General features: G+C 38.5%; 2 protein-coding genes across 2 annotated transcripts in view; one reads left to right on the top strand and one right to left on the bottom strand.

Annotated features, from left to right (window-relative positions):
• Erlec1 (endoplasmic reticulum lectin 1) overlaps window positions 1–17,249 on the bottom strand; it is a 32,813-nt gene extending 15,564 nt beyond the window's left edge. Inside the window, exons 1-10 of the mRNA XM_036200160.1 lie at window positions 16,920–17,249; window positions 10,340–10,444; window positions 9,048–9,128; window positions 8,440–8,517; window positions 8,256–8,319; window positions 7,608–7,642; window positions 5,750–5,973; window positions 5,528–5,657; window positions 2,995–3,156; window positions 1,478–1,537 (exon numbers count right to left, since the gene is read on the bottom strand). Of these exons, the coding sequence (XP_036056053.1) occupies window positions 1,478–1,537; window positions 2,995–3,156; window positions 5,528–5,657; window positions 5,750–5,973; window positions 7,608–7,642; window positions 8,256–8,319; window positions 8,440–8,517; window positions 9,048–9,128; window positions 10,340–10,444; window positions 16,920–17,081 (1,101 nt within the window). The 5' untranslated portion in view covers window positions 17,082–17,249. The remainder of the gene's footprint in view (window positions 1–1,477; window positions 1,538–2,994; window positions 3,157–5,527; window positions 5,658–5,749; window positions 5,974–7,607; window positions 7,643–8,255; window positions 8,320–8,439; window positions 8,518–9,047; window positions 9,129–10,339; window positions 10,445–16,919) is intronic.
• A 12-nt stretch (window positions 17,250–17,261) lies between these two features.
• Window positions 17,262–25,963, top strand: part of Asb3 (ankyrin repeat and SOCS box containing 3) — a 115,090-nt gene continuing 106,388 nt past the window's right edge. The window contains exon 1 of the mRNA XM_036200159.1: window positions 17,262–17,453. The gene's annotated coding sequence lies outside the window, so the exon portion shown is untranslated. The remainder of the gene's footprint in view (window positions 17,454–25,963) is intronic.

Below are 25,963 nucleotides of genomic sequence, written 5' to 3'. Positions count from 1 at the left end.
CTCTGACCTAACTAAGCACACTCTTAAATATAAACATACTGGCAAAAGCATACTTGGCATGGTGGCACATGCTTGCAACCTGGGCTATTAAGACCCAGTCTCAAAACAACAACAATAAACCAAAGAAAGGAAAACAAAACAACAACAAAAAACCCAAAAATAAATCTCAACCAACCCCACCTCCAAAACTCAAAACCAAAACTTCAAATAAGACAAACACTGAACAAACAAAAAAATCAAAACCTTCAACTTAACCCAACCCAAACCAAGTAACAACAACAACAACAACAAAACCCTGAAAAAGGCTGGGAGGTGGGGCTCTTGCCTTTAATCCCAGTGCTAAGGAGGCAGACGCAGGTGGATCTGTAGCTATCTAAAATGCTCATGGGGTTGGGGATTTAGCTCAGTGGTAGAGCGCTTGCCTAAGTGCAAGGCCCTGGGTTCGATCCTCAGCTCAAACAAAACAAAACAAAACAAACAAAAATACCACTATTGTAGTAGACTACGGATACAGCTTACTTCACAGAGTGCTTGCCTAGTACAGAGACCTGAGTTTGATCCCTATCTTCTTATAAAAGTGGGGGCATAGCAGGGTACACAAGTAATCCTAGCACTCAGAAGGTAGAGGCAGGAGGATCAGAATTTCAGTCTTCCCTACCTATAGAGTGAGTTTGACAGTAGTTTGGGTTAGAGATTCTATTAAAAAAACAAAAGATGGGGGCTGGGGATTTAGCTCAGTGGTGGAGCGCTTGCCTAGCAAGCGCAAGGTCCTGGGTTCGGTCCTCAGCTCTGAACCCCCCCCCCCCAAAAAAAAGATGAAATGGTATTTTCTATTATCTGAGGAACTTGGTATATTTATTAAGTTTGATTAATTCTGTAATCAATGCACTTATTGTTTATCTATTTCTTAAGGATAAACTATAAGAGTAACTTCTCAAATTAGAACACAATAATCTATTAATCTACCAGGATCATGGTAATTTAAGAATATGGGTAGTTAATGAGCAATGCTCCTACAAGATGACTAAATCAGTTAATACTAAGTTTTCTAGTTTCTAAAAACTGGCTAGTATTTCCATATTAAAATTATTTCATGATTAAAAGTAATATTAATGCCATTCTTTTTTCCAATTTTTAAAAAATTGTGTCTATATGTGTATGTTGTGTACTTCAGTGAGTACCTGTAGAGGTACCTGGGAGGCACTGGATTCCCTAGAGTTGGAGTTACAGGCAGTTGTGAGTTGCCTGGAATCAAACTTGAGACCTCTACAAGAGCAGTACACTCTTAACTGCTGAGCCAAATCACTAGTCTGTCACAGACCTTAAAACCTTTAATCCAAGGCTGCTGATATAGTTCAGTGTTAAGAGCACTTGACATATCCATGAGGCCCTCCCTGTGTTTGAGCTCTAGCAATTCAAAACCAATAAGAAACCTGGATCTATCCAGTGGCAGAATGACATAAATGCTATTCCATACCTCATGATATTGATGTACATGTTTGCCATAGCAGAATTCGTATTTCCACCAACCAACACCCTAAAGGAAAGAAACAGACAAAGTTATTCACAGAGAAGGGAGACTGATGTAACAATGCCACAAGACAGTTGGAAATATATGTAATTTTTATAATTTTTAAAATCAATAGTATAACAAAAACAAAATATGACTGGTCTACACAGTGAGTTTCAGGCCACCCAGGGCTATATGTGAGTCCTTGACTCCAAAAAAAAAGGAAGAAAGAAAAAACAAACAACACAAATCAACTAAAAGGAAAAAAAAAGATAAATAAAAAGAATTAGGGGTTGGAGATTTAGTTCAGTGGTAGAGCGCTTGCCTAGCAAGGGCAAGGCCCTGGGTTCGGTCCTCAGCTCTGGAAAAAAATAAAAACAAAAACAGAAAGAATTAACTACCGTACTTGTTTATAAAATACATAAGACAAAATTTTGGGGGTTGGGGATTTAGCTTTTAGCTCAGTGGTAGAGTGCTTGCCTAGCATGCCCAAGGCCCAGGGTTCGATCCTCAGCTAAAAAAAAAAAAAAAAAAAAAAATCCCAAACAAAAAAACAAAACAAAAAAATTTTCACCTTTGAGTATATTTACACTGGTTTTAATAGTCAGAAGCAAAATATTACCTTCTAAACTTAGCTCAAGTTTGAATTGTGATTGTTGCATAACCAAAATGTGAGAAATAAATCAATGATGTCTATTCTAACGATCAACCAAATCATATATGACTGCCATAGGAAAAGTCAAGTTTTTTTTTAAACATAAAAAAACAGGTTATAATTCAAAAGTCCAGGGTTATTTGAAACTGGAAAATATTTTCTCTATAGAAAATAGTAAAAATGATAACATTTCCCAATAAGCCCCTTTAAGCCAAATAATAGCTGAATTATACATATAAATATTAATTAGATTCTGGGATACAGAAGAAACCTGTCTTCATCTGTTCAGAGCTATGTTTTCCTTAAGTTGTGTAAATGAGATTCCTATTCATCTTTCCCTTTACTGTTTGATTTACAACAGACATTTTTCTATAGGCTAATCTGTAATCTAAAGGATTTTAGTCTCCCCTCCTGAAAGTACAGCCAGCATATTCTTTCATCAGCTTGATAGGGTACAAATTCTTATCCTAATAATGAAATGTTTCACTAAAGCTTGCCCAGTGATTGGGCAAAACCAAAACTTATTATAAGCCACAGTCATCCTAGGGTCCCCCCCTGCTAGGTAGCCTCCCTGGATCTGTGGGTCGCAGTCTGATTGTCCTTTGGAAAAGTCAAACTTTTAAGGGTAAAGAGAATATAAGGGGTGCAGATTAGACTGTAGAGATATGGGGGGATGGGATTACACAAAGAAAATGTCTACTGGAGATGGGAGAATCCGCCATTTTTCTGTAGATACTTTTGTTTTGTTCTTCCAATGACTATGGGTTGGGTAAACTGCCACACATAAGGTTGCAAGATAAATATTTAAACTACAGTTTCACTTTCTCACCCCATGAAAGCAGTAAGAGCCACTAAGGAACTCCTTTATGAGCTGGTCATCTGTCAGCTTGGATATATGGGTTGTTCCAACAGTGAGCATTGGCTGAGAGCCAACAGCAATAGGTTTGTGGATGGCTGGAAATCTCTCTTCTTTTGCAGATGGTGACTCTTCCTAAAATTAACCAAAAATTAATCAGATGTGTTTATGAGCTTTTATGACATGTTTTCCAGTTACAGCTTGTCATTACTTTAAAATTTGGAAAAATGAAAGTTTTTTTTCTCCACTTAATTTTAAGGTTTTAAGAAAGTGAATTTTGTGACAACAGATAAAAGTCAAGACAAATGTTAGTTCCACCCCAGGTAACAAGTATGATAATTCTCTGGCACATAGGGAAAATTGCGATTTCATGTCTGCTTCTTGTCTCACTTTTGTTAAGCAGTTTGATACTTACGAAGCTTTGCATCCTTACATTTAATTTTGTAGAAGTCATTAGGGTTAACTTGATGTAACAAGCAGGGTAAAAAGGAGTTGGTTGGGAATGAATAGGATCATCAGTTATAATTACTCAAATGTAGCTCGATCTGGTTGTTGCTCTGGAGGAATATGTAATTTACTAGAGTAGATCCAAAGTAATAAGGGCACCCAGAACTACAGACTCATAAAAGAAGGGGTAGATGGAACTGACTTTGACAAAGAATTGAAATGTGAAGACTTTACCAAGAGAACACTCTTGACCAAGGCATGAAACATGTGTGTATTATATTTGTGACTTAGGTATGCTTTGTATTTGTGTGCATATATGCATAAGGATTTGAAGAAAAGACTCATCAAGAGAAATATGTAGGGCTGTAGTATTTAAAACTAAAGAGATCATCAAGCATGTTTTATGCTGGGAAACTATACCTAAGAGCTCTGGATGTTGTCTTGTAGGTATTAAGCAAAGGTGTGTGTAGTGGGTAGCCATCCTAGCATTGGCCTGGAAGTTCCAACCCCCATTGAGGCTTCAGTAATGGTCAGGCCCACAAGGCGGGGCTGAGGGAGGAAGCTGAAGACCCAGGACAGAGAGGAGAGGTCTCTCTTGGTTCTGGGACCCTGGAGGTGGACGGAGTAGAGTTCTCCAGAGAACACCACCGGACTGCGCCATACCTTTGCCAGACCCTACAACTTATCCCTTCATTTGTAAGTTACCCCACAAAATAAACCTCCCTTTTAACTACGTGGAGTGGCCTTCATAGTTTCACCAATAGGTGTGCATTTGCACTTGGCGGTGGGTAAGGGAAGGGGAGTGAGAGTGTGTGAGTGTGTGCCGCTCAGGCTACCCAAGGCTACAAAGTGAGACCATGTCTCAAAAAACAAACCAATGAAAACAAACAAAACAACACTTAGGGTTTTTTTTTTTGGGGGGGGGGAGGGTCAATTGGATAGAGAATAGTTTGTTTTGTACACTGTGAGGAGAAAGATTGTGCAGGAACTACACTTGTTCTAAGCACAGTACTTTAAAAGAAATGGGGAAAACCAGGCATAGTGGAACATGACTTTAATCCCTGCACTTGGGAGGCAGAGGCATGTGGATCTCTGAGTTTGAGGCCAGCATAGTGAGTTCCAGGACAAGACAACCAAGGTTATAGAAGAGACCTTGTCTAAAAATTTTAAAAAAGCAGTGGGGAAGATAAGGGTTCTGAAAAAACTGAAAAAAGATGAGTGAGTATTGGTATTTGTGCCTCCACAGGTACCAGGCACACACATTGTGCATGTATATACATGTAGACAATCACATACATGTATTAAAATAAAATAAATCTAAATAAAATTCTTAGAAATTGTGTAACTGTATGAGAATGTTAAAAATTCAGACAAGTCTAAGAAAAAGAATTGAAATTAATCAAATAATTAGAATTAAAAATTTGAAGTGAATAAAATAAATTGCCATTATTTATGGTGGTACTGTGTTCCCCAAAATATTGTGCACCCTAATAAGTTTATCTGGGGTCAGAGAACAGACAGCCACTAGATACCGAGGCTAGAAAATGGTGGCACTCACGCCTTTAATCCTAGCATTCCAGAGACAGAAATCCGGGTCTGGATCTCTGCGAGTTCAAGGCCACATGGGAAACAGCCAGGGATGGTGACCACATGCCTTTAATCCCAAGAAGTGAGCCTTTGATCCCAGGGACTGAGGCAGAATAAGAAAGATATATAAGGCGTGAAGACCGGAAACTAGAAGCATTTGGCTGGTTAAGTGTTTAGGCTTCTGAGCAACAGTTCAACTGAGATTCATTTGGATGAGGACACAGAAACTTGCAGTCTGAGGAAACAAGACCAGCTGAGGAACTTGCGAGGCGAGGAATCTGTGGCTTGTTCTGTCTCTCTGATCTTCCAGCATTCACCCCAATAACTGGCTTCAGGTTTGATTTTATTAATTAAGACCTGTTAAGATTCCTGCTACAATTATTATTATTACAGAAATAATTAAGACATTGATATAGGTTCTGAAATATGGAAAAGGAAGCACTGAGAAACTATAATTAGTTAACTCTCATACCTCTTTATTTCTCCTAAATGGCACCCTCAGTATCTCTTCCTGCTGCTCCAATTGTCTTAGTGTGAGGGGTTTAAATGGAGAGCCTGGCAGTGATTGGCAGAATATATCATTCACAGGAGAGGCTCTGAACCTATTCAATAGGAAAAAAAGCATTAAGGTTAAACATGAATGCTTTAAAGCCCATGTGCACTGTATGCTTAGAATACTGAATGAACATCTTACCTGTATTTAGGATGATTGCACAAGAGTGGTGTCAAAATGACAACTTCATATTCACAAGTTGTAACTTCAGCTACTGAAAGGATTTCATGCTTAGATTCAGGATGGCATATGTACATCACAGTGCTTGATCTGGGTCGGTTCTGTTTCAGACTACAAGGTGTACCATTTCCCATTCCCACAGGATAGTAGGGTGTCATCTGACCTTCAATATTTTTAGTGGGGATCTTAGGAAAAAAGTGTAGGCAGACCTTTTATTAGAAATTTGAGGTGGGTTTGAGGATGAAGGAAGTATTTATTCTGAAGGAAAACTACATTTTATTTGTAAACAGAAGATGAAAACATCTGTTCTTTTTCTTTTCTTTCTCTCTCTCTCTTTCTCCTCCCCACCCTTTATTTTTGTTTTATTTATTTATTTATTTTTCAAGACAGAGTTTCTCTGTGTAGCTTTGCGCCTTTCCTGGAACTTGCTTTGGAGACCAGGCTGGCCCCGAACTTACAGAGGTCCGCCTGCCTCTGCCTCCAGAGTGCTGGGATCACAAGCGTGCGCCACCACCGCCTGGCCTTTCCCCGTTTTTGTACTTTCTTTTAAGTCAACCCTAATGTTCTGATTCTTAAGTTCTTGAGCAACTATGTATTTAGGGACAGTATAATACAGAACAAATTATTTGATGCTAAAATTAAAATGTTAAGTTATGTACATTTAAGTTAACAGTACAAACACATGATTAATATGAGTTACTGTCAATAGTTCTGAAGAAACAAACTAAGCTAACAAAAAAATTTACTATATCGGGCTAATTAGCTCCTTTTTCTCTAAACTCACAATGAATGTTGTTTATAATTTGCATTCTACAAATTTTAAGGCTGCAGCATTCTTTGAACTACATGAACTGCTCCTTTTACACAATACTACTCTAAGCCATCATTTGATGGACATATATGAAATACCTACAATATGTATATGCATGGCAGCTTTGCACTGCACATAGATAAGAGACTGTTCTTACACTTAGCCTCTACTTTTAAAGCCTATAGGCAGGTAGCTTGTTATTTACATATGCAGTTTATCTGTTACATTTATAGGAGATGAGGAACAAGCAATAAAAATGTTCTTACTACCACTGTTTCTAATGCTACATAGAAAGCACCACAGCTATGCACTGAAGTGATGGACTGGTATCACAGACACATAATTGATATTATTATTCTTTTAGTAGTGGAGATTAAGCTTAACGTGTTGTACATGCTAGACAGTGTTCTGATACTGGACTGCAGCTTCACTCTTGTTATTTATTTAATTTATTTATTTTTGACAGTACTTTTATGTATTTGCATGCATGGGCACATGCAGCTCTATGTGTGTGTGGAAGTCAGAGAACAACTTTCAGGAGCTGGTTTTCTCCTTCTACCATGTTGAAGGGAATTAGGCCAAGAAGACCTTGAACTTGTGATTCTCTTGTCTTAGTCTCCCACAAAGCTGGAGACAGCCCTGTTACACAAGGCTCAACTGACAGTTTATTTAGGTATTATTTAAAAAGTAAGTAAAAGGATTACAACATTATTTATTTATTTTTGAGACAGGGTCTCACTTATGTATAAAGCCCAGGATAGCCAAGAACTAGGTATGTAGAGTGGGCTCACAGAGATTTGTCTGCTTCTGCTTCCTGATGCTGGAATTAAAGGTGTGAGCCATCATGCTCAGTTGGCAATGGAACTTTCCATAGAAAATCCCGTTGTCATAAATTGTGAATTTTATTCGACTCACTTCCTTGAGGCAATAAACAAAGAATATATGTCTAGCTTCTGTCACTAAAGTCATACCTAACAATGAAGTATGAAAAATTAAGACATCACTTGCCTCATTTAACTTTTGTTTTTCTTCTGCTTCTCGTTCTGTGGAAGCAATGCAAGAAAAAGGTGAACATACAGCATGAACAATCACATCTATATGACACAAATGACTGTTTTCAATCAGCTTTGGAACCTTAAACTTTTTTCTAAAGAAAATGAAACAAGATTTTTGTCTTACTGCTTTTTTGAGTGAAAGTTGGTGGGTAATGGAGCCAGGATCTCCTATGTGCTAGGTGTTTACACACCCTCTCCTCAGGTCTGCCCTTTACTTTTAAAGTTAGTGTTCCCAAAATGGCTTTCTATGAGAGACCCACGTTTGATTCCTGGGAATGACATGGCGAAAGGAGAGAACTGATTCCCAGAAGTTTGCCTCTGACTCTGGGCATGCACATACATTAAAGAAATAAACAGTAATAACAATGCAAAGAAGATATTATCCAGGAAAATTTCTTTTTCCTGTTCTTTTTTTTTTTGAGTCAGTATCATGTTGCCTAAGTAGGCCTTGCTATGTAAAGAGAATGGCCTTGAATCACTGATTCTATTGCTTCTACCCCTGAAATGCTAGGCTTACAGTCCTGTACCACCATGCCTAGACTTAAATTTCAATTAGAACTTAAATATTAAACCAGTACTATCATCAGTTTTAGAGACTAACCTTTTTCAGACAGAAGATTCTTAGCCAGCATATTTCCAAGATAGTATTCATGAATATTTACTTTCTACATTAAACAAAAAAATTACAGTATTTTACAAACATATTTCTTTAGCTGCAACTTAAAAACTATTAATATCATTGTGAAATTTCTTATTTTATGCTTTATATTTCAAGGAAAACATACTTGGCCAGTTTCTTTTTCTTCATGGTACTGTCGAATATGTTTTCCATGACATACTTCGTAAGTCCAATAAGATTCAATCTAAGAAAGACATACGTTTTTAAATATACAAAAGTCATATAATCATATTGAATTTTACTTGAAATTTTAGCAGCTGAGCAGATTCTCCCTCAAATCTGAAATAAATTTTTATGAAATGACACTTATAATTATGCCACACAAAATGGCCAAATTTCTGAACTGTATTTGGTTTCTATTAATTAGCAATATATGAAGATTATGTGACAGAAATAGCGCTATAATGTATTTGGGTGTGTAATAACTATCTAGCTACTTTTCTACATAGCTTAAAAATAGCAATTAGCATTTTATAATTTATATCGTGTAAGAGAGCTTTCCTTTCAATTAAAAAATATTCAAAGTATTTTAGTAACTGATACTTTGATACTGGTGTACTATCTACTGCACGTATAAGAATTTAAATGAACAGCATACTATTAAGCAATAAGATTTGCACCTAACTTAAAATGTGACATACCATAATGAAGCAAAATGAAAAGCCATTTTAAGGCTGCTAGAGACTTCCTTTCATATGTACATAAAATACGTACTCTGTAGGAACAACTGCTCTGTTTAAATAGTGGTTCCAAAAGCTCTCTTGGATTGGGGCCTTTGTAATCCTTTTCTTCTTCCTAAGAAAAATTTTAAGAGTTTAACATACAGTTTTTCTAGAACATCATCCAATTCTGCTGTTTGGTTATTAATTCATTGGTTAAATCACAAATGCTTAGAAATGAAAGAGAAAAAGTCAACATCTTTAATAAGAGCTTATGGTATGTTACTTCTTTCAAATGAACTGAAGTATAAAATATGAAGCCATAGAAAAATCTTCCATAGCATTCATTCTTTTTTTCAAAAAAGTTTTTAAGTTTTCTAAACAATCCTTGAAAACTTATTTCAGAATTTTCAATTGCCTATATCCCCCTCCCCCCAAATTCTAGCTATGAAAGTTTTAGGATGGTTCTATCGTGGAAAGGTGTTTTTCAGTTTCCTACATATTTTAATACTTCAGACTTGAACCACATGTGTGGTTATGTGGGTGTATTTTGTTTTAAAGGGGCTTAAAACAGCATGAAGCAGCTGCCTTGGGCAGATTTCAAATATGAACAAAATTTTAAAAAAGCATTCTACTTTACAGACCATGAAAATGTAAATTGGCTTAATAAATTCAATGAGTGGAAGAACTGAGTTTCAAATTTGTTAGGGATCCACAGCTAACTGTAGCCTATACCTCAGCCTCCTGGCTCCTAGGCTGGTGTCCTTTCCATTTTACCATGCTGCCTCTCCTGTTTCATCTTGAAAGAAGTCATTGCCTTGAAGGATGGATAAGAGGCAGTTAGGGCATTTTAGAAGAAAGAAAAGGGCGTGAGCTAAGGTAGTGAGAAAGCATAAGGTACCTAGAGAATTATTTATTATAAGAAATTCTTTTAGTTTACATTGAGATCTTGTGTTTGAAAACCATTTGTATAAAAGGAAAACAAGCACAGAGTTAGCTTTTTATTCAAAACATTAATAACTAATCTCTCCCCCCCCCCCACCCCTTTTGTTGTAATTTTAGATAAGGTCTCACAATGTAGGCCAGGCTGACCTTAAACTCATGGTAATCCTTCTGCCTCTGCCTCCTGAGTATTGAGATAACTGGTATGAACTACCACACCTAGCTGGTTGCTAATTTTTCCAAAATGAAGCCCCAAATCAAAGAAAACAGTAATAGGGGGTTAATGTTTTTATGCTACAAGGTTGTTCAGAATCTTGTTACTCAATTTTAAGGTATATGACTATAGGATTATAAAATACATACATTTGGTAAGAGGGATCAGCAATGTATGTATAAAAAACATACCTCATCCCCACTTGTAACAAGAGGAAGTATACATTTGTATTTTTCTTTATGTGCAGTTGTCATGATGACATAATTATCTTCTTTATACAAAACTCCAGTTGTAGGCTAGAAACAATAAAAATATACATTTTTTTCAGTTAAAGTGCATTACACTGAATGAATTCAGTACTAGTTAAAGCAAAGTTTCCTCAAATGAATTTATCATTTCAACTAGTATTTGTTTTTTTGTTTGTTTGTTTGATTTTTTTGAGACAAGAGTTTCTCTGTTTAACAGTCTTGGCTGTCCTGGAACTCAATTTGTAGACCAGGCTGGTCTCAAACTCACTGAGATCTACCTGCCTCTGCTTTCCAAGTGCTGGGATTATGGTGCATGCTACCACTGCCTGGCTCAACTGAAGATGTTTAAAGCATATTTTCAGAGGCATGCAAAATAGTATACACATTTTTAAATGATAAAGTGGATATAAATTGTATCCTGCTGTTCAAGCTAACAGAAGAAAAATAAAGTTTGGGATATAAAGGAAAGCAATAATGTAATTGGTTGAAGTTTAAAATTCTAATTAATAAGCATTATGAGGTTACATTGTGGCATACACCTTTAAGTCTAGCACTCCAGAGACAGCAGCAAGTGGATTGCTTTATGTTCAAGGCTTCCCTGGTTTACTTTTTTGGTTGTGCTGAAAATGGGATCTAGATCTACATGTGTGCTAAGTATATGCCACTGAGCTATACTCCTAGTTCAGGAGACCAAGGATAGTCAGAGAAACAGTCACCGAATACCTATAACTTCTATCAGCAATCAACATCTATATCTGACAATCCTTAGGACTTTACAAATGTGTTCTGAATTTAGTTGGATGGGACACTAGAACATAGCATAAAGCAGTTATTTTTACATATTTGGGTATAGTGATATTTTATTTGTATTGAAATGTGATTTTATTTATATGTTAATAAAGTTGCCTTGAGGTCAGAGCAAGCCAGAGCAGAAACTGGGTGGTAGTGGTGCACGCCTTTAATCCCAGCACTTGGGAGGCAGAGTTAGGTAGATCTCTGTGTGTTCAAGGGCACAGCCAGCATGGCAGACACATGCCTTTAATCTCAATAGCAACCATAGAAGACCTGGAGGTCTGTACAAACAGGCAGTGACGAGGAGGTCATGTGGCTGGGTTTACAACCAATGAGAAAACAGAATAGAAAATCTATGAAAAAGATAGGACACAGAGAGGTAGCTTTCTTTTGGAGAGGAAGAACAGCAGAAGCAGTGAAGGGTAAGGTTTTCCGCTCTTGCTCTGACCTTGTGGTTTTTAACTCTGCAATTGGTTCTGTGTTTCTTATTTAACAAGCTGGTTACATCTACATTTGGGGAATACATAAATTCCTTTAAAAAGAATGGTTATCATGGACCTTCTGTGCTGACATACCCTTTCTTCTGAACATATATCAAGAATTAGCACAATTCACTGTAAGGGGCCATGCTGTGGAATAATCTTGTATACAGTAAAGATTTGTCACTTGAATCAGTTTAATAAAATGCTGATTGACCAGGCAGGAAGTACAAGAGGGGCAACCAAACTAAGGATCATGGGAAGGAGAAGAATGGAGTCAGAAGAGTCATTAGCTAGATGCAGAGGGAGCAGGAGATGAACATGACATGATAATAAAGGTACTGTCACATGGCAGCGCATAAAAAGAAATATTGGTTAACTTAAAAATGTAAGAGCTAACTGGGTAGTGGTGGCACACACCTTTAATCCCAGCACTCGGGAGGCAAAGGTAGGTGGATCTGTCAGTTTGAGGCCAGCCTGGTCTACAGAGCAAGTTCTAGGACAGATTCCAAAGCTACACAGAGAAATCCTGTCTTGAAAAAAAAAAAAATGTAAGAGCTAGTTAGTAATAAGCCTGAGTTATTGGTTGAGTATTTATAATTCATATTCAGCCTCTGTGTTGGTTATTTGGGACCGGGCAGTCAGGACTTGGAAATGTCTGTTTACAAGGCCATACAATAAATGTTTTATGCTTTATGGATATTATAGTCTGTGGTAACTCTGTTACCCTAGCAGCAAAGCACATGGACAATATGTAAATAAACAGGCATGGCCATTTTAAAAATAATTTATACTTTTGTTAAGTATAAAAACCTGTAGTCAGCTAGCATAAGAGCTATAGTTCATTCCTGTTATATGTCAGTTTTCTTACTATACCTTAAGGTTTCTGTACTATGAAAACAAATGTACATTGCTTATATGAACCAACATATTTTAAGCAAACACTTCAATTAATGTAACTGATTTTACTAAAAAGCAACCTCTGGCCGGGCATTGGTGCACGCCTTTAATCCCAGCATTCGGGAGGCAGAGGCAGGCAGATCTTTGTGAGTTCGAGGCCAGCCTGGTCTCCAAAGCAAGTTCCAGGAAAGGTGCAAAGCTACACAGAGAAACCTTGTCTCGGGAAAAAAAAAAAAAAAAAAAAGCAACCTCTGTTCTCTGATACATATTATGGTAACTCAAGTGTCTTCACTTTTCTCTTTTTGTAATGCTTTGTAAAACCACTACCTGTTTGGCTCTTACTAGCAAGGAAAGATCAACTTCTTGTTAAGTAAATATATCTATTCTTTTTCTTAATAAAACTTTACTATACTATATACTACTTGGAACCAATGCAATCTTAAATATAAATGACAATTAGGGCATTGTTTTGCCAAGACAATGAAAGAAACAGGCAGTATTAGCTCTTAGAAGCCTGGGGAATACGTTCCAGACCAAATCTTTCCACTACCAAATCTGCAAATACCTAAGTCCCTTATAGAAATGGCACAGATTTGAATATAACCTCCCTTATATTTTAAATCATATCTAGATAATTTCCAACACTAATGCAATGTAAATATTTAACTACGTTATATTGTTTTCCTTTTTAGGGAATGAGAAGATCTGTATGCATTCCATTTAGACTTAATTATTTGCCTCTGATTTTTGTTGGTATTGACAAGTTTTTGGTGTGTGTGTGTGTGTGTGTGCGCGCGCGCGCGCGCGTGAATTTAATTAATTAATTAATTAATTAAATTTGGTTTTTGTTTTTTTCCCCAAAACAGGGTTTCTCTGTATAGCTTTGCGCCTTTCCTGGAACCCACTCTGTAGCCCAGGCTGGATTTGAACTCACAGAGATCTGCCTGCCTCTGCCTCCTGAATGCTGGGATTAAAAGCGTGCCCGGCTGTGTGTTTATTTTTTGAGTAGCGTCTCTCTCTATAGCTCTAGTTGTTTTGGAACCTGCTGTGTAGACTGGGCTGGCCTTGAACTCAGAGATCTTCCTACCTTTGCTTCCTAAACTGTTGACAAGGTTTTGCGAGATAACACATGTTGGTCTTGTCTATACTCACTATGAGTACCAGGGTGGCTTTGAACTCACAGCAATCTTCCTGCCTCAGCCTCCTGAGTGTTGGGATTATAGGGTAATGTTATCATCCCTTTTCCTGAGAATTCTGATACCAGGCTGAGTGAATCCACAGATACAGACCTTGCAGATATGAACATGTAGCATGTAGAATCAAAAATCTTTAAAAAAAAAGAATTATTTATTATGTTCTGTCTGCATGCCAGAAGAGGGTACCACATCACATTACAGATGGTTGTGAGCCATGCTGGGAATTGAACTCAGGATCTCTGGAAAAGCAGCCAGGGCTCTTAACCTCTGAGCCACCTCTCCAGTCCCCAAATATCTTCTTTTATGTAGTCTACATTTATTAATTCATTCATCCTCAAATGAAGCATTATACTCATTTTTACAGAAAAGGACTCTGGGGGGCAGAGATTAAACAATCTGTTCAATGTTAATCCAGTAAGATGGAGCAGAGCTCGTAGAAGCCAAGCAGGTCAGCTCCATAGGCATGTGCTTATTACTGTTTTAACATATTTGAACCAGTCTTTATTAACATATATTCTAAAGATTACTATGTACATTTATTTTATGGCCAAAGATACTTGTTTAAACAGCCATCATAGGTGATAAGGTTATCAAAATATTTGAAGATGAGGGAGTTGTGAGGCCAAATTTTATTTATTTTTTTTGGAGACAGGTTCTCACGTAACCCAAGCTAGCTTCAAACTTGCTATACAGACAATGTATTAAGCTATCCTTGAACTTCTCTGATCTTTTTGTCTCTACCTATCAAGTATTGGGATTAGAGAAGTGTGCCATCATATCCTGCTTAGAAGTCAATTATTTTTAGTTTATTAAAAGACTTTCTATTTATTATTATTATTTTTGAAGCAAGGTCTCACTGTATAGCCCTGGTTAGCCTAGAACTTGCTATGTAGCCTAAGCTGGCTTTGAATTGCCTCCTGAATGCTGGGATTAAAGGTGTGAACCTCTCCTTCCTGGCTAGTTTTCAATAAAGTGGATGCAATAGTGAAAACTTTTCTGGACCAGTGAGTCAGTTATAAGGATCATGAGGTATAATTTAAATCATTTTTACAAGGTATAATTTTAATCATTTTTATCTTCATATATTTTGGGACTATACATTACTAGAAAGGAGTCACATATTATGGGAGTGCATAACTATAATCTGTAGTCCCAGGTCTTAGGAGCCAGAGGCAGAAGATATTCTTAAGATAGAGGCCAATGAGACCCTGTCTCAACAACAGCAAGAAAAGCAACTACAATAACAGGGTTTTTTTTGTTTGTTTTGTTTTGTTTTTTTGGTTTTTCAAGACAGGGTTTCTCTGTAGCTTTTGGAGCCTGTCCTGGAGTAGCTCTGTAGACCAGGCTGGCCTCGAACTCAGAGTTCCACCTGCCTCTGCCTCCCGAGTACTGGGATTATAGGTGTGCGCCACCACCACCACCCGGCAATAACAGGTTTAAGAAAAAAAAAATTGTTTGCCTGTTTTCCTAGTTTATACAGCTTCTGAGATATTTACAAATGTCCAATCAACTGACCCATAAAAATAACCAGCAACCATGTGAATGGGGCAGCTATTTCAATTAAATAAAGCATGGAAGGGAAGTGTTAAGATTACAGAAGTATTTAAAAATTTCAAAAGATCAACTATTGAAAGCTTACTTTTGTACAAGGATATGGCACTTCCCAATTCAGAGAAAGCATCTAGATTTTTCTCAAAGTAATTCAAACTAAACAAAAAGAAAAACAAACACACAAATAGCCTAAAACTCCCAAGTCTTCAAGTATATCCACCTGAGATTTTGTTACCATCTCCTCAGGCCTGTAATATTTTGTACAAGTGTTTTAACACTGGAGACCAATTAAAATAAAATAAAATTAAAATATCAGTAGATGACGGCATTAATACAAAGATAGTCCTAACTTATGTCCAGAGAAACGTTTACTTAAAGGATATGTTCAGATGTAACAGAAAGTTAGAGAAACAAATGGTATATAAAATATAGCATAAGCAAAACCCAAGGCAAATAGAAAGTGATGTGGTGATGGTAATACCCTAACTTAGTAATTTTGTGGTGCTGTCCATATGACAGCTTGTGCCCTAGGCTAGTGCTTTGCCTAACTTGGTACATATTGTCTTGGTATTAGAGTAATACCTATTAACGTCTCAATGGAACAGCAAACGAGTAATACAATAAAACTGACCCACTTGAATTGACAGTATGTAATTGGAACGTAATTAAAAAAAAACTAAACAAAAAATCCTTTGCTTTTCCTAGGATGTCAATCTGAAATGAGAATATGCTATTGTTAACAGTACAATAAAAAAAGAGATTTTTTTTCTCTTTAACTGTGTGTATGTGTGTGTGTAGTTAAACACATGAGTACAGGGGGAAGATGACTAAGAGAGCACTGGATCCCCTGGAGCTGTTGTAAGATACCAGATGTAGGTGCTGGAAATCAAACTTGGATCCTCTGGAAAAGTACTGTTTTTAACTGCTAAGCTATCTTTTCAGCCCTCAAGGTCATCTTTTAAAATAAATTGGTCTGCAGGAGCTCTACATGGATAGACTTTTCAGAACTACACTCTCTCAAACAGAATTCTCATTCTCGTGAGATTATAGACAGAATTCTGCACTGTATAAGACTTCATCATAAAATCTCACATTCTAGGGCTGGAGAGATGCAGCAATTAAGAACGGGCATTACTCCTCGTTAGTTCCAAGCTCTCACAACCACCAGCCCAGGTCACTTGTACTCAAGTGTACAAGAACTCTTTTCACACAATACACACAATTAATTAAAGAAGTATGTGTTGGAGAGGAAAAATGAATAGAGATGGGGCTCATGTCTGCAGGACGGTTGTGTGGATAGGGTGGTGTGGTCGTAATTCTAAGACTTCCTCCACAGAGTGGGATTGTTGGGGAGCCAGGTCTCACGCAAAGGAATTTAAAGGAGGGAGAGGAAGTGCTAGCTGGATTTTCTAGTTTTTAGTAAGGGGGACACATCCAGATAGTGTGCTGAGTGAATCAATGAACGAAGACACTTCGGCTTGGGGAAGATAAATGCTTGGGGGAAAAAAAAAGGTTCTGGAAGGGAATGCTAGGAAAACTGAAGGCTGGGTTGAATGCTTCGTGCTGGGAAGAGGGGAGGTGGCTGCGGCTAGCGAGGGCACTGACCAGAGAGAACTCGGTGCCGGGCCAGTTGACGCGGAAGGGGATGTCGTCGCTGAGCTGGGGCAGCGCTCTCCCGCCGCCAGACGCTTCCAGGAGACCGCACAGGACCAGCAACAGCGGCCCTCCGGGGACCAGGCTCCGCACGCCGCCGCCTCCTTCCTCCATCCTCCGTTGCCGCGTTCTCCAGCCGCTGTCACAACCTCCTCTACCCGAGGAGAACAGGTGGTGGAGGAGGAGAGGGAGAAGGAGGCGGCGGCGGGACTACAAAGCGTCCTCGGTGTAGGAGACCTAACCGCTGCCACGTCTCCTTCCGGAGAGTTGGGCAACGCTGCCTCCGCCCTACACTCGGACCACCGCTTCCGGTGCAGGTAGCAATCAACATCCGGGGTCGGTAGCCTACGGAAGCCCGCGCTTGGGTCGCCTTGCACTGCGTTGGGCTGTAGCATCTTTGCGGTTGTACTCAAAAGCGGAGGTCTGGGACCTAACGCCGGTTGAGCCGGTCTGGGAGTCGGCCCTTGGGCGAAGCGGCACGGCGAGGTGAGTCCTGACCAGGCCGTCGAGTCCAGCTGCGTGGGACTCTCGCGGAGTAGGTGGGTGGGTGGGTGGGGAGTGGGCGGCGGCGCCCATAGAGCGAGTAGAGAGAGAGAGCCGTGTGGGGTCGAAGAAGAAATTACAGTTCCGGCTGATCTGTGTGCCCTCCATTCTTACTGTTTTCACACTTCTTCCCGTTGGAAACTTCTCCTAGTTTCTTCTGCTGGCAACTGTTCTCAGCTCCTTACTAACGCTGCCTGTGTTTGGGGACACCCAGGTGAGACCTGCCATCCCACAGTATGGGGAAGCCGTGGTCCTTTGACGTTGGCATGGACGGAGACTTGTGAGGCGGCCAGGCTTGCATTTTCACCTCACAAGGGGCTCCTCTCTTCCTTGGTTCAAGTGTTGGGCTGTTATTTTGCTTAGGAATCTGGTAAGTTTCTTTACGTCAAGGCCAGAGCCAGGTGAATGTGAAGTTAGGAACTGAGTCACAGCGGAGTGAATCTAGACAGACGGTTTTGGTTTCATCTCCCCTTCCTAAAAAAAAAAAAAAAAAGTCCACATTTGTTTCATCTCTAGTATAATAATTTATAGTGTTTACCATAGAACTCTTCTTAAAAACTTCCCCAAATTTGAACCAAATCAAAAGGCAGGGAGAGCAGTTAGTTTTTCATCTCTACAAATTTTAAAGAAAACAACATTGTTCTAGAACTGTCATATGTTGTTCATTAAATTAGCACTTCTCAATATTTAATGTGTGTCAGGCATTGGAGTAGGTAAGCTAGAGAATAAATGGGTTCCTGTTGTTTGTTTTTCATTTTCTAGCATGTGAGATTATACAAATGAATAATTACAAACTAGGGGCTGGAGAGAGTTGGTTCATTTGTTAAAGGCACTGGCTGCTCTTCTAGAGGACCAGCAGTTAGAATCTCAGCACTCACATGGAGGCAGGCTCTCAACCATCTGTAACTAGTTCTAGATCTGACACATGCACAAACATACCAAAACATCAACACATAATAATATATATTAATAATAACATAATTATAGTCTTGTAAAAATTGCCAATTAGATAGTTCTAATAGAGCAGTTAACGTTTATTACTTAGTTTTTGCTAATCATAAGTTCATATTATGCACGAATTCTACTGTATTAAGAATTCTAATCCTTATGAGTCAGATTCTGTAGATTGTGTAGCAAAGAGATGTTGAGGTGAAGGGTCTGAGGTTTTAAAAAATAGGCCTGGACTTTTTTGGTCTAAAACTCTATGTGTAGCTTGGCTGACCTAAAAAAAAAATCCTTTATTTTTATTTTATGTATATGACTGTTTTGTCTGTCTGTATGTCTGTGTACCAAATGGGTGCAGTGCCTTCAGAGGACAGAAGAGGATATTGGATCCTTTGGAATTGGAGCTACAGATAGTTGTTAACCTGCATGTTTGGGAATCAAACTTGGGTCCTCTGGAAGAGCAGCTAGTTCTCTTAACTGCTGAACCCTCTCTCCAGAACCCTGGCCTTGAATTTGTGATCAGCTTGTCTGAACTTCTCAGATGCTGGGAGATCAAAACTCTTTGAGGTGGTAGACTTTCTGTTGGAATCATTTGAGGGATGTCTGTTTTTCAAGCAGATAGAGCATACAGAAATGAATTTCAAGTGGACCAGAAAAAATAAGTAGAAGAAAACTTAGGGGAGTAATTGAATAATTGGTATAATTTCTAAATGCTGCAAAGAAACCTTAAGTTTATGTGAAAGAGAATGCCACTGAGATGTTCTACTTAAGCAGGTAGACTCTTGTGAGGAAGTGGCACTTCTGAGTTGACTTGAATGGTGAAAAGAAGAGAGCTACACAGAGATGTCCAGACAGAAGCCTGAGGCAAGAATGAGATTAGCCTGTGTGAAGGACAGAGAGGCCAGCATAGCTGGTGTACAAGAAAACTGTGCCAAGAGATGAAGTTGGAGAGGAAGGAAGAGGTCAGTGAGACAAAGCCTTGTAGGCAGGAGAGGACAAGGTCTGATGTGCCCTTGTTATTATGGTTTCTGTGTGGAAAAGTTATTGTAGGGGGGTTGATGGGGTGAATATGTAATCTCCAAAATATGTAGACATTTTCAAATCCTCAGAACTCAAGTATAAACTATGTGGAAATAAAATATTTATAGCTGTATTTCAACTTAAGATGAGGTCAGACAATTAGGTGGGTCTTAATCCAATGACTTTTCTTTTTCCTTTTCTTTTTCTGGAGTTGAGGACTGAACTCAGGGCCTTTAGGCAAGCGCTCTACCACTGAGCTAAATTCTCAACCCTGACTATCGAATTTTTTTTTTAAATATTTATTTATTTATTTGTTATGTATACAGGATGTTTGACTGCAGGCTAGAAGAGGGCACCAGATCTCATTACTGATGGTTGTGGGCCACCACGTGGTTGCTGGGAATTGAGCTCAGGACCTCTGGAAGAACAGTTGGTGCTCTTAACCACTGAGCCATCTCTCTAGCCCCTGTCATATTTTTAAGAAGAGGGAAATTTGGTCTTAGACTCATAGTGAAAATGCCTTATGAAGAAAGTGGTAGATTTGAATATTCTTCCTACATAAACTAGTAACATAGCCATAGAGAAGGAGGGGTTTGATCAGAAGTACCTGTTTATATGTCCATCAATAACAACAATTTCCCTTCTAAAATTGTATTATTATTGTATGTGTATGTATGACATATGTATGGGTGTGTGTTGGTGGGTTTGGGTGCATGCCATAGTGTACATGTTGTGGTCAAAGGACAGCTGATTGAACAGTTAACTGGATGAGATGCTGTTAAGAAGCTGTGTAAGATAGTAAGTGATCACTATAAGTAATAGCACAGAATGGGATTATAGGGAAAGATGGAGTTGACTTGACACAATAGAGTTCTTTTAGAAGAGGGAACCTCAATTGAGAAAATGCCCCCACCAGATTGGATTGAGGGCAAGCCTTTGGTGCATTTTCTTGATTGATGATTGATGTGTGAGGGCCCAACTTATTGTGGGCGGTGCTGCTACTGGATTGGTGATCCTGGGTGTGATAAGAAAGCAAGATGAGCAAGTGGTAAGGAGCAAGCCAGTAAGTAACTTCTGCTACTTCTGCTCCAATTCCTTTCTGCAGATTTCTGCTCTGAGTTCCTACCTCTGTGACTTCTGCTCCAATTCCTGTCCTGGCTTCTCTCAGTGATGTCCTATAAGCTGTGAGCTGAAATAAATTCTTTCCTTCCCAACTTACTTTTGGTCATGGCACTTTGTCACATTAATAGAAACCTTAACTAAGACATGACTGGGTTAGATAGAAATGAAGGCCTTGAAAGGTGTATATTAATGAAAGCAATATGCTCTTATTTTGGAAGAGTTTAGAACAAGATATTCTCAACCTTGGTACTGTTGGTAGTTTGGCCTAGATAACACTTAGTGTGGAGTGCTATATTGTGTCCTGTATGTTTGGTATCTTGATTTGGGTTTACCAGATGCTAGTAACAATTATCTTTTCCATACCTACAGTTTGTGACACTAAAAAATATCAACAGACATTTTTAAATGTTCCCTGGCAGACAAAATGTCTTGTGGTTGAGAATGACTAGTTTAGACTTTTAAATAAGACACATGTTTAGGTATTAGCTTACTGAGTGGGGAAAATGTTCAGGAATGGATGGGTAACTTTCCTAGCACTTCAAGAACTGTGTAGTGAGTGTATTCTTACTTTGTCTTAATGATTCTAATGCATCTGTAATAATTCTTTTTTATATTTATGTATTTATTTATTTTACATATATGAGTATTCTACCTGCATGTATGCCTTTATGCCAGAGGGGGGCCTCAGATCACACTACAAATGGTTGTGGGCCACCATGTGGTTGTTGGGTATTGAACTCAGGAAGCTCCTAACTGTTGAGCCATCATGCCAGTCCTTTATCTGTAATTATTCTTAGGGCTCATTTTTCCTTGCACTGATGCCGTCATATCATATCAGACCTTCTCTGTCATTTGCTTTCCTCATTGCTGTGACCTAATACCCAACAAAAGTAGCTCAAAGGAGGAAGAATTTATTTTGGTTCCCAGTTCAGAGGGTATGATCTATCTTGGCATGGAAGTTATGGCCATTGGGGTGATTCCTTCCTCAGCCAACAGCTGAAGCCTGATATGCAGCTTGGTTCTATCTGTGGGGATCAGGAGTTTCTAAAGACTCTTGAAGGAGGCACCTCTGGACTGTTTCCCTTAATGGCCACCTCAGTTACCACTTCTACTTCTGCCAACCATGTTTTCTCTGCAGAGATTCACAGCCTCCCAAAATGTACTAACATCTGGGGACATTAAGACATGCAGGCCTCTGGGGGATACTTGACATTTACAACATATTGCCAAAGAGGATTTTGAATGTAGATATGTAGAAGATTGTCTTGAATCTGTATTTACCCCATGTGGTGATATTTTGTATATGCTCTAACAAATAAAAAACTTGCCTGAAGATCAGAGAGCCAAGCCAGCCACTAGTTAGCCGTAGAGGCTAGGTAGTGGTGACACACACCTTTAATCCCAGCACTTGGGATCTCATGCCTTTGCTTCCAGTACTTGGGAGGTATACATGCCTTTAATCCCAGCACTAAGGAGGTTGAGACAGGAAGTGGTATGGCTGGGCAGAGAAAGGAATATACAATGGGAAGAGAAAGGAGCTCAGTCTTTCTGGCTGAGGAGTTGGTGAGGTGATAGGTGGCTGTATCTTGTTCCTTTGTCTCTCTGATCTTTCAGCATTTACCTTGATGTCTGGCTCCAGGTTTTATTAAGACCAGTTAGGATTTGTGCTACAACCCCATATCCTAGTAATTATTTTAGAAAAAAAAAAAAAAAACAACTCTTACTAGTTTATTTTGTATTTTATAGACTTTTCCTCATCAGAATCGTATAGCATACATAATTTAAATTTTCATTTAACTTTCTGATTCTTGGGTTCTAGATAAAATTCCATATATTTTGCAGATTTCATTTCTCTGTAGATGAGGGAATTAGCTGTAAGGCAGCAGCTCTTAATGAGTTCAGTGACAGTTCTGGGTAGACATCGAGCAAGTTGTACACTTACTCATCTAACAGCCGTTGAAAGGCACTGTTGTAAGTATGTAGATAGTAGGTTTTATAAAATTGATTGGATAAAAATCAAGAAGTAGGTGAGAGTTAGAGAGGGTGAGAATCAATAAGGTAGGACCTAACAGGAAGGATTTTGGAACAGTCTAATTTGGACATGGCTTTAAACTTGAGATCTTCCTGACTCTAATTTATGAGTATTGGGATTATAAGATAGTGCCATCACTCTCAGCCTCAGGTTCTCTCTCTGTATTTCATGTGCTATGGCATATTATTCAGACTTTAAAAAGAAATTTTGTAATCTGTGACAACATGGATGAAACTGGAAGTTATGTTAAATTAACCAGACACAGAAAGATGTCACAAGTTTTCATATGTGGAATCTAAAGCAAGCCAATTATAGGAGGCAGAGAATAGAGTAGTGGTTTCTAGGGAATGTGTCATAAGTAGGAAAAATGGGGAGATGGCTTATATTATATGTTTCCAAATTTCTACAAAGGTGAATTCTTGTTTTTTTTTTTTTTGAGACAGGGTCTTAATATGTGATGCATTCTGGCCTTGAACTCTCAATCCTCCAGTTTAACCTCCTGAATCCTGGGATTATAGACATGAGTTCTCACAGTTGGCTAGGAGTAAATTTCAGATTTCCCATAAAGGTGATAAATATATTAATTTGTTGAATTGATGATTCCATTTATTGGTAAATAATAACATTACTGTATACCTATAATGTATATAACCGTAATTTGTTATTTTACAATAAAAATAAAATTCAGACCATTTTAACTCTGTGTATTGGGCTTCTGTGGTTTTATCTTTGGCACAGTGGCTATGCCTTAATCTACTTCTATTTCAGCCAGCAATTGCGACTCTGTAGTTACGGGTCTGCTTCTCCGGCAGCGGCCTCGCTGCTCAGGCCACAGCCCAGCAGGAATTCTTTTCCCACAGGCACTGGCTCTGTTAAAAGGTAGTTTTAACTAAATCTCTATCATTTTATTTACAAATAAGACTGGAGGGCCTGTCCGTGGTGGTGCACACCTTTAATCCCAGCACTTGTGAGGCAGAGGCAGGCGGATCTCTGTGAGTTTGAAGCCAGCTTGGTCTACAGAGTGAGTTCCAGACAGGCTCCGAAGCTACACAGAGAAAACCTGTCTCAAAAAACCAAACCAAACCAAACCGAACCAAACTCAAAACAACAAACAAAACAAAACAAACAAACAAAAAAGATTCAAAGGCTATGGTGAAAATCTGCTAGCTTAGCTTAGAGAGCTAACCTTCTCTCCATGCTGGCATCTCTGAAAGACCCCCTTCCACTCCACCAAACGAGCAAAAAAGCTACGCCACTCAAAATCCCTCCCTAATAAGTCTATATCTTCCAGATGCCCTCTGATGCTCTATGATTACTTTCTGTCAGCTAGTTGCTAACTCAGCCTCCTGACCCAAGGTTAGTTTTATTTAATTAACACAAATGCAAACTTGGGGTTTATAGTATAAAGAATATCCCCCAACAGGTATCATTTTACTTCTGAAGGAACCAAAGGTGCTGATACCCAAGATGTCTCAGTGTACTACTTATATTTAGCCACTGTTGTCTGATGCTTCTGAGTGAGCAAAGGAAGTAACTAAGTCAAGAAGTGGTCAAATTGGAGATTTGAGACTTAAATGACAGGAGCATGATGACAAAATTGGCTTGGAGATAAAGATAAGTTGTTAAAGAAGTGGAACATTATTGTATATTTAAGACATTTTTGTGGAGAAGAAAGTTCGAATAAGAAATTGTAGGATTAAGTGGTTGATTTTTCAGTTAGAGTGTGTAGGAAAATGAGGAGGTTCAATATAATTAAATTTAAAAAAACTCACAAAGTAATGCTTAATGTAATGTTTTAGAAAGGTGAAAGTGAATCTTATTGATAGAAAATGTTGAAATTTTAAGTTAGACAATTTTTTTTTTTTTTTCCGACCAGGGTTTCTTGTAGCTTTGGAAGCTGTCCTGGAACTCGCTTTGTAGACCAGGCTGGCCTCGAACTCACAGAGATCCACCTGCCTCTGCCTCCTGAGTCCTGGGATTACAGGCGTGCGCCACCACCACCCAGCTGTGACAATTTTTATTTATAAATTTGATATACAAAAGAATAAGTTTAGTAGTTACTTTTGGAAGAGTTAAAGTGTTGACATATTAGGTACGAGATTAAAAACAATCTTAACTTCTTAATGTGTGCATAGACTGTTGTATAACTTACTTTCCTACTGCTGTGACAAAACCATGACCAAGGCAAGCTCTAAAATAAAGTATTTGGGGCTAGAGAGGTGGCTCAGAGGTTAAGAGCACTGGCTGTTCTTCCAGAGGTCCTGAGTTCAATCCCAGCAACCACATGGTTGGTGGCTCACAACCATCAATAATGAGATCTGGTGCCCTCTTCTGGCCTGCAGGCGTTCATGCAGGCAGAACATTTTATATGTAATAATAAATAAATCTTTAAAAAATAAAGGGTCTAATTGGGCTTACAATTTCAGAATGTAAGAATTCATGATGGTGGAGCAAAGGCATGGAAGCAGGAACAGCTGAGTGCTCACATCTTGGATCCACAAACAAAAGGCACACTGTAGCTATGATTATCCTGGAACTCACTCTGTAGACTAGGCTGGCCTTGAACTCACAGAGATCTACCTGCTTCTGCCTCCCAAGTGCTGGGATTAAAGGTGTGCGCCACCACTGCCTAGCCTAAGATACAATTTTAAGAAGATATACCATAGAAAAGAGAAATTTAATGCCAATAGAAAGAAATATTGACTGGAAAATGTTGAAAAAATATCTGACAGATCAAAAATGGTTCTTAAACTGTAGGTGTGTTTGTAATCATGGATCTTGTATATCAAACCTATCTTGCTTGGAATATGTGTTATAAAGTACAGTTGAAATATTTATAAGAATAGATAATAGACATTAAGCATCCTATCACACACTGTAATAAACATTAAAATTCAGTAGACACTGAAGATATATAATATGAACGTCAGGTACTTTATTAGGAAATTACTTATTTTTCCCCATTCAAGATAAAAATGCATATTGACAGTTTTACTTTTAGAGAAGTTTTAACAAAATAGATCAAGTGATGTTTTCAAATAGAGTTGAAAATTACCACTGCCTATTTTGCTAAATAACTTTTTCAGTATGAAAGTCACGTCTAGATGGTACTTAGTCAGTTGACAAGTGAACGTATTGTTTGAGACCGAAAAAACCAACCATAATAGTGGGCTAGAATAAGAGTAGAAATATCTAGGCTGGGCCTGGTGGCGCACGCCTTTAATCCCAGCACTTAGGAGGCAGAGGCAGGTTGGTCTCTGTGAGTTTGAGGACAGCCTAGTCTACAGAGTGAGTTCCAGGATAATCATAGCTACAGTGTAAGATGCAGTGTCAA

Source organism: Onychomys torridus, chromosome 10, assembly GCF_903995425.1.
Source record: "Onychomys torridus chromosome 10, mOncTor1.1, whole genome shotgun sequence".
Classification (NCBI taxonomy): domain Eukaryota; kingdom Metazoa; phylum Chordata; class Mammalia; order Rodentia; family Cricetidae; genus Onychomys; species Onychomys torridus.
The sequence above is the reverse complement of the archived record's forward strand: the minus strand, read 5'-3'. Positions and strand labels throughout refer to the sequence as shown.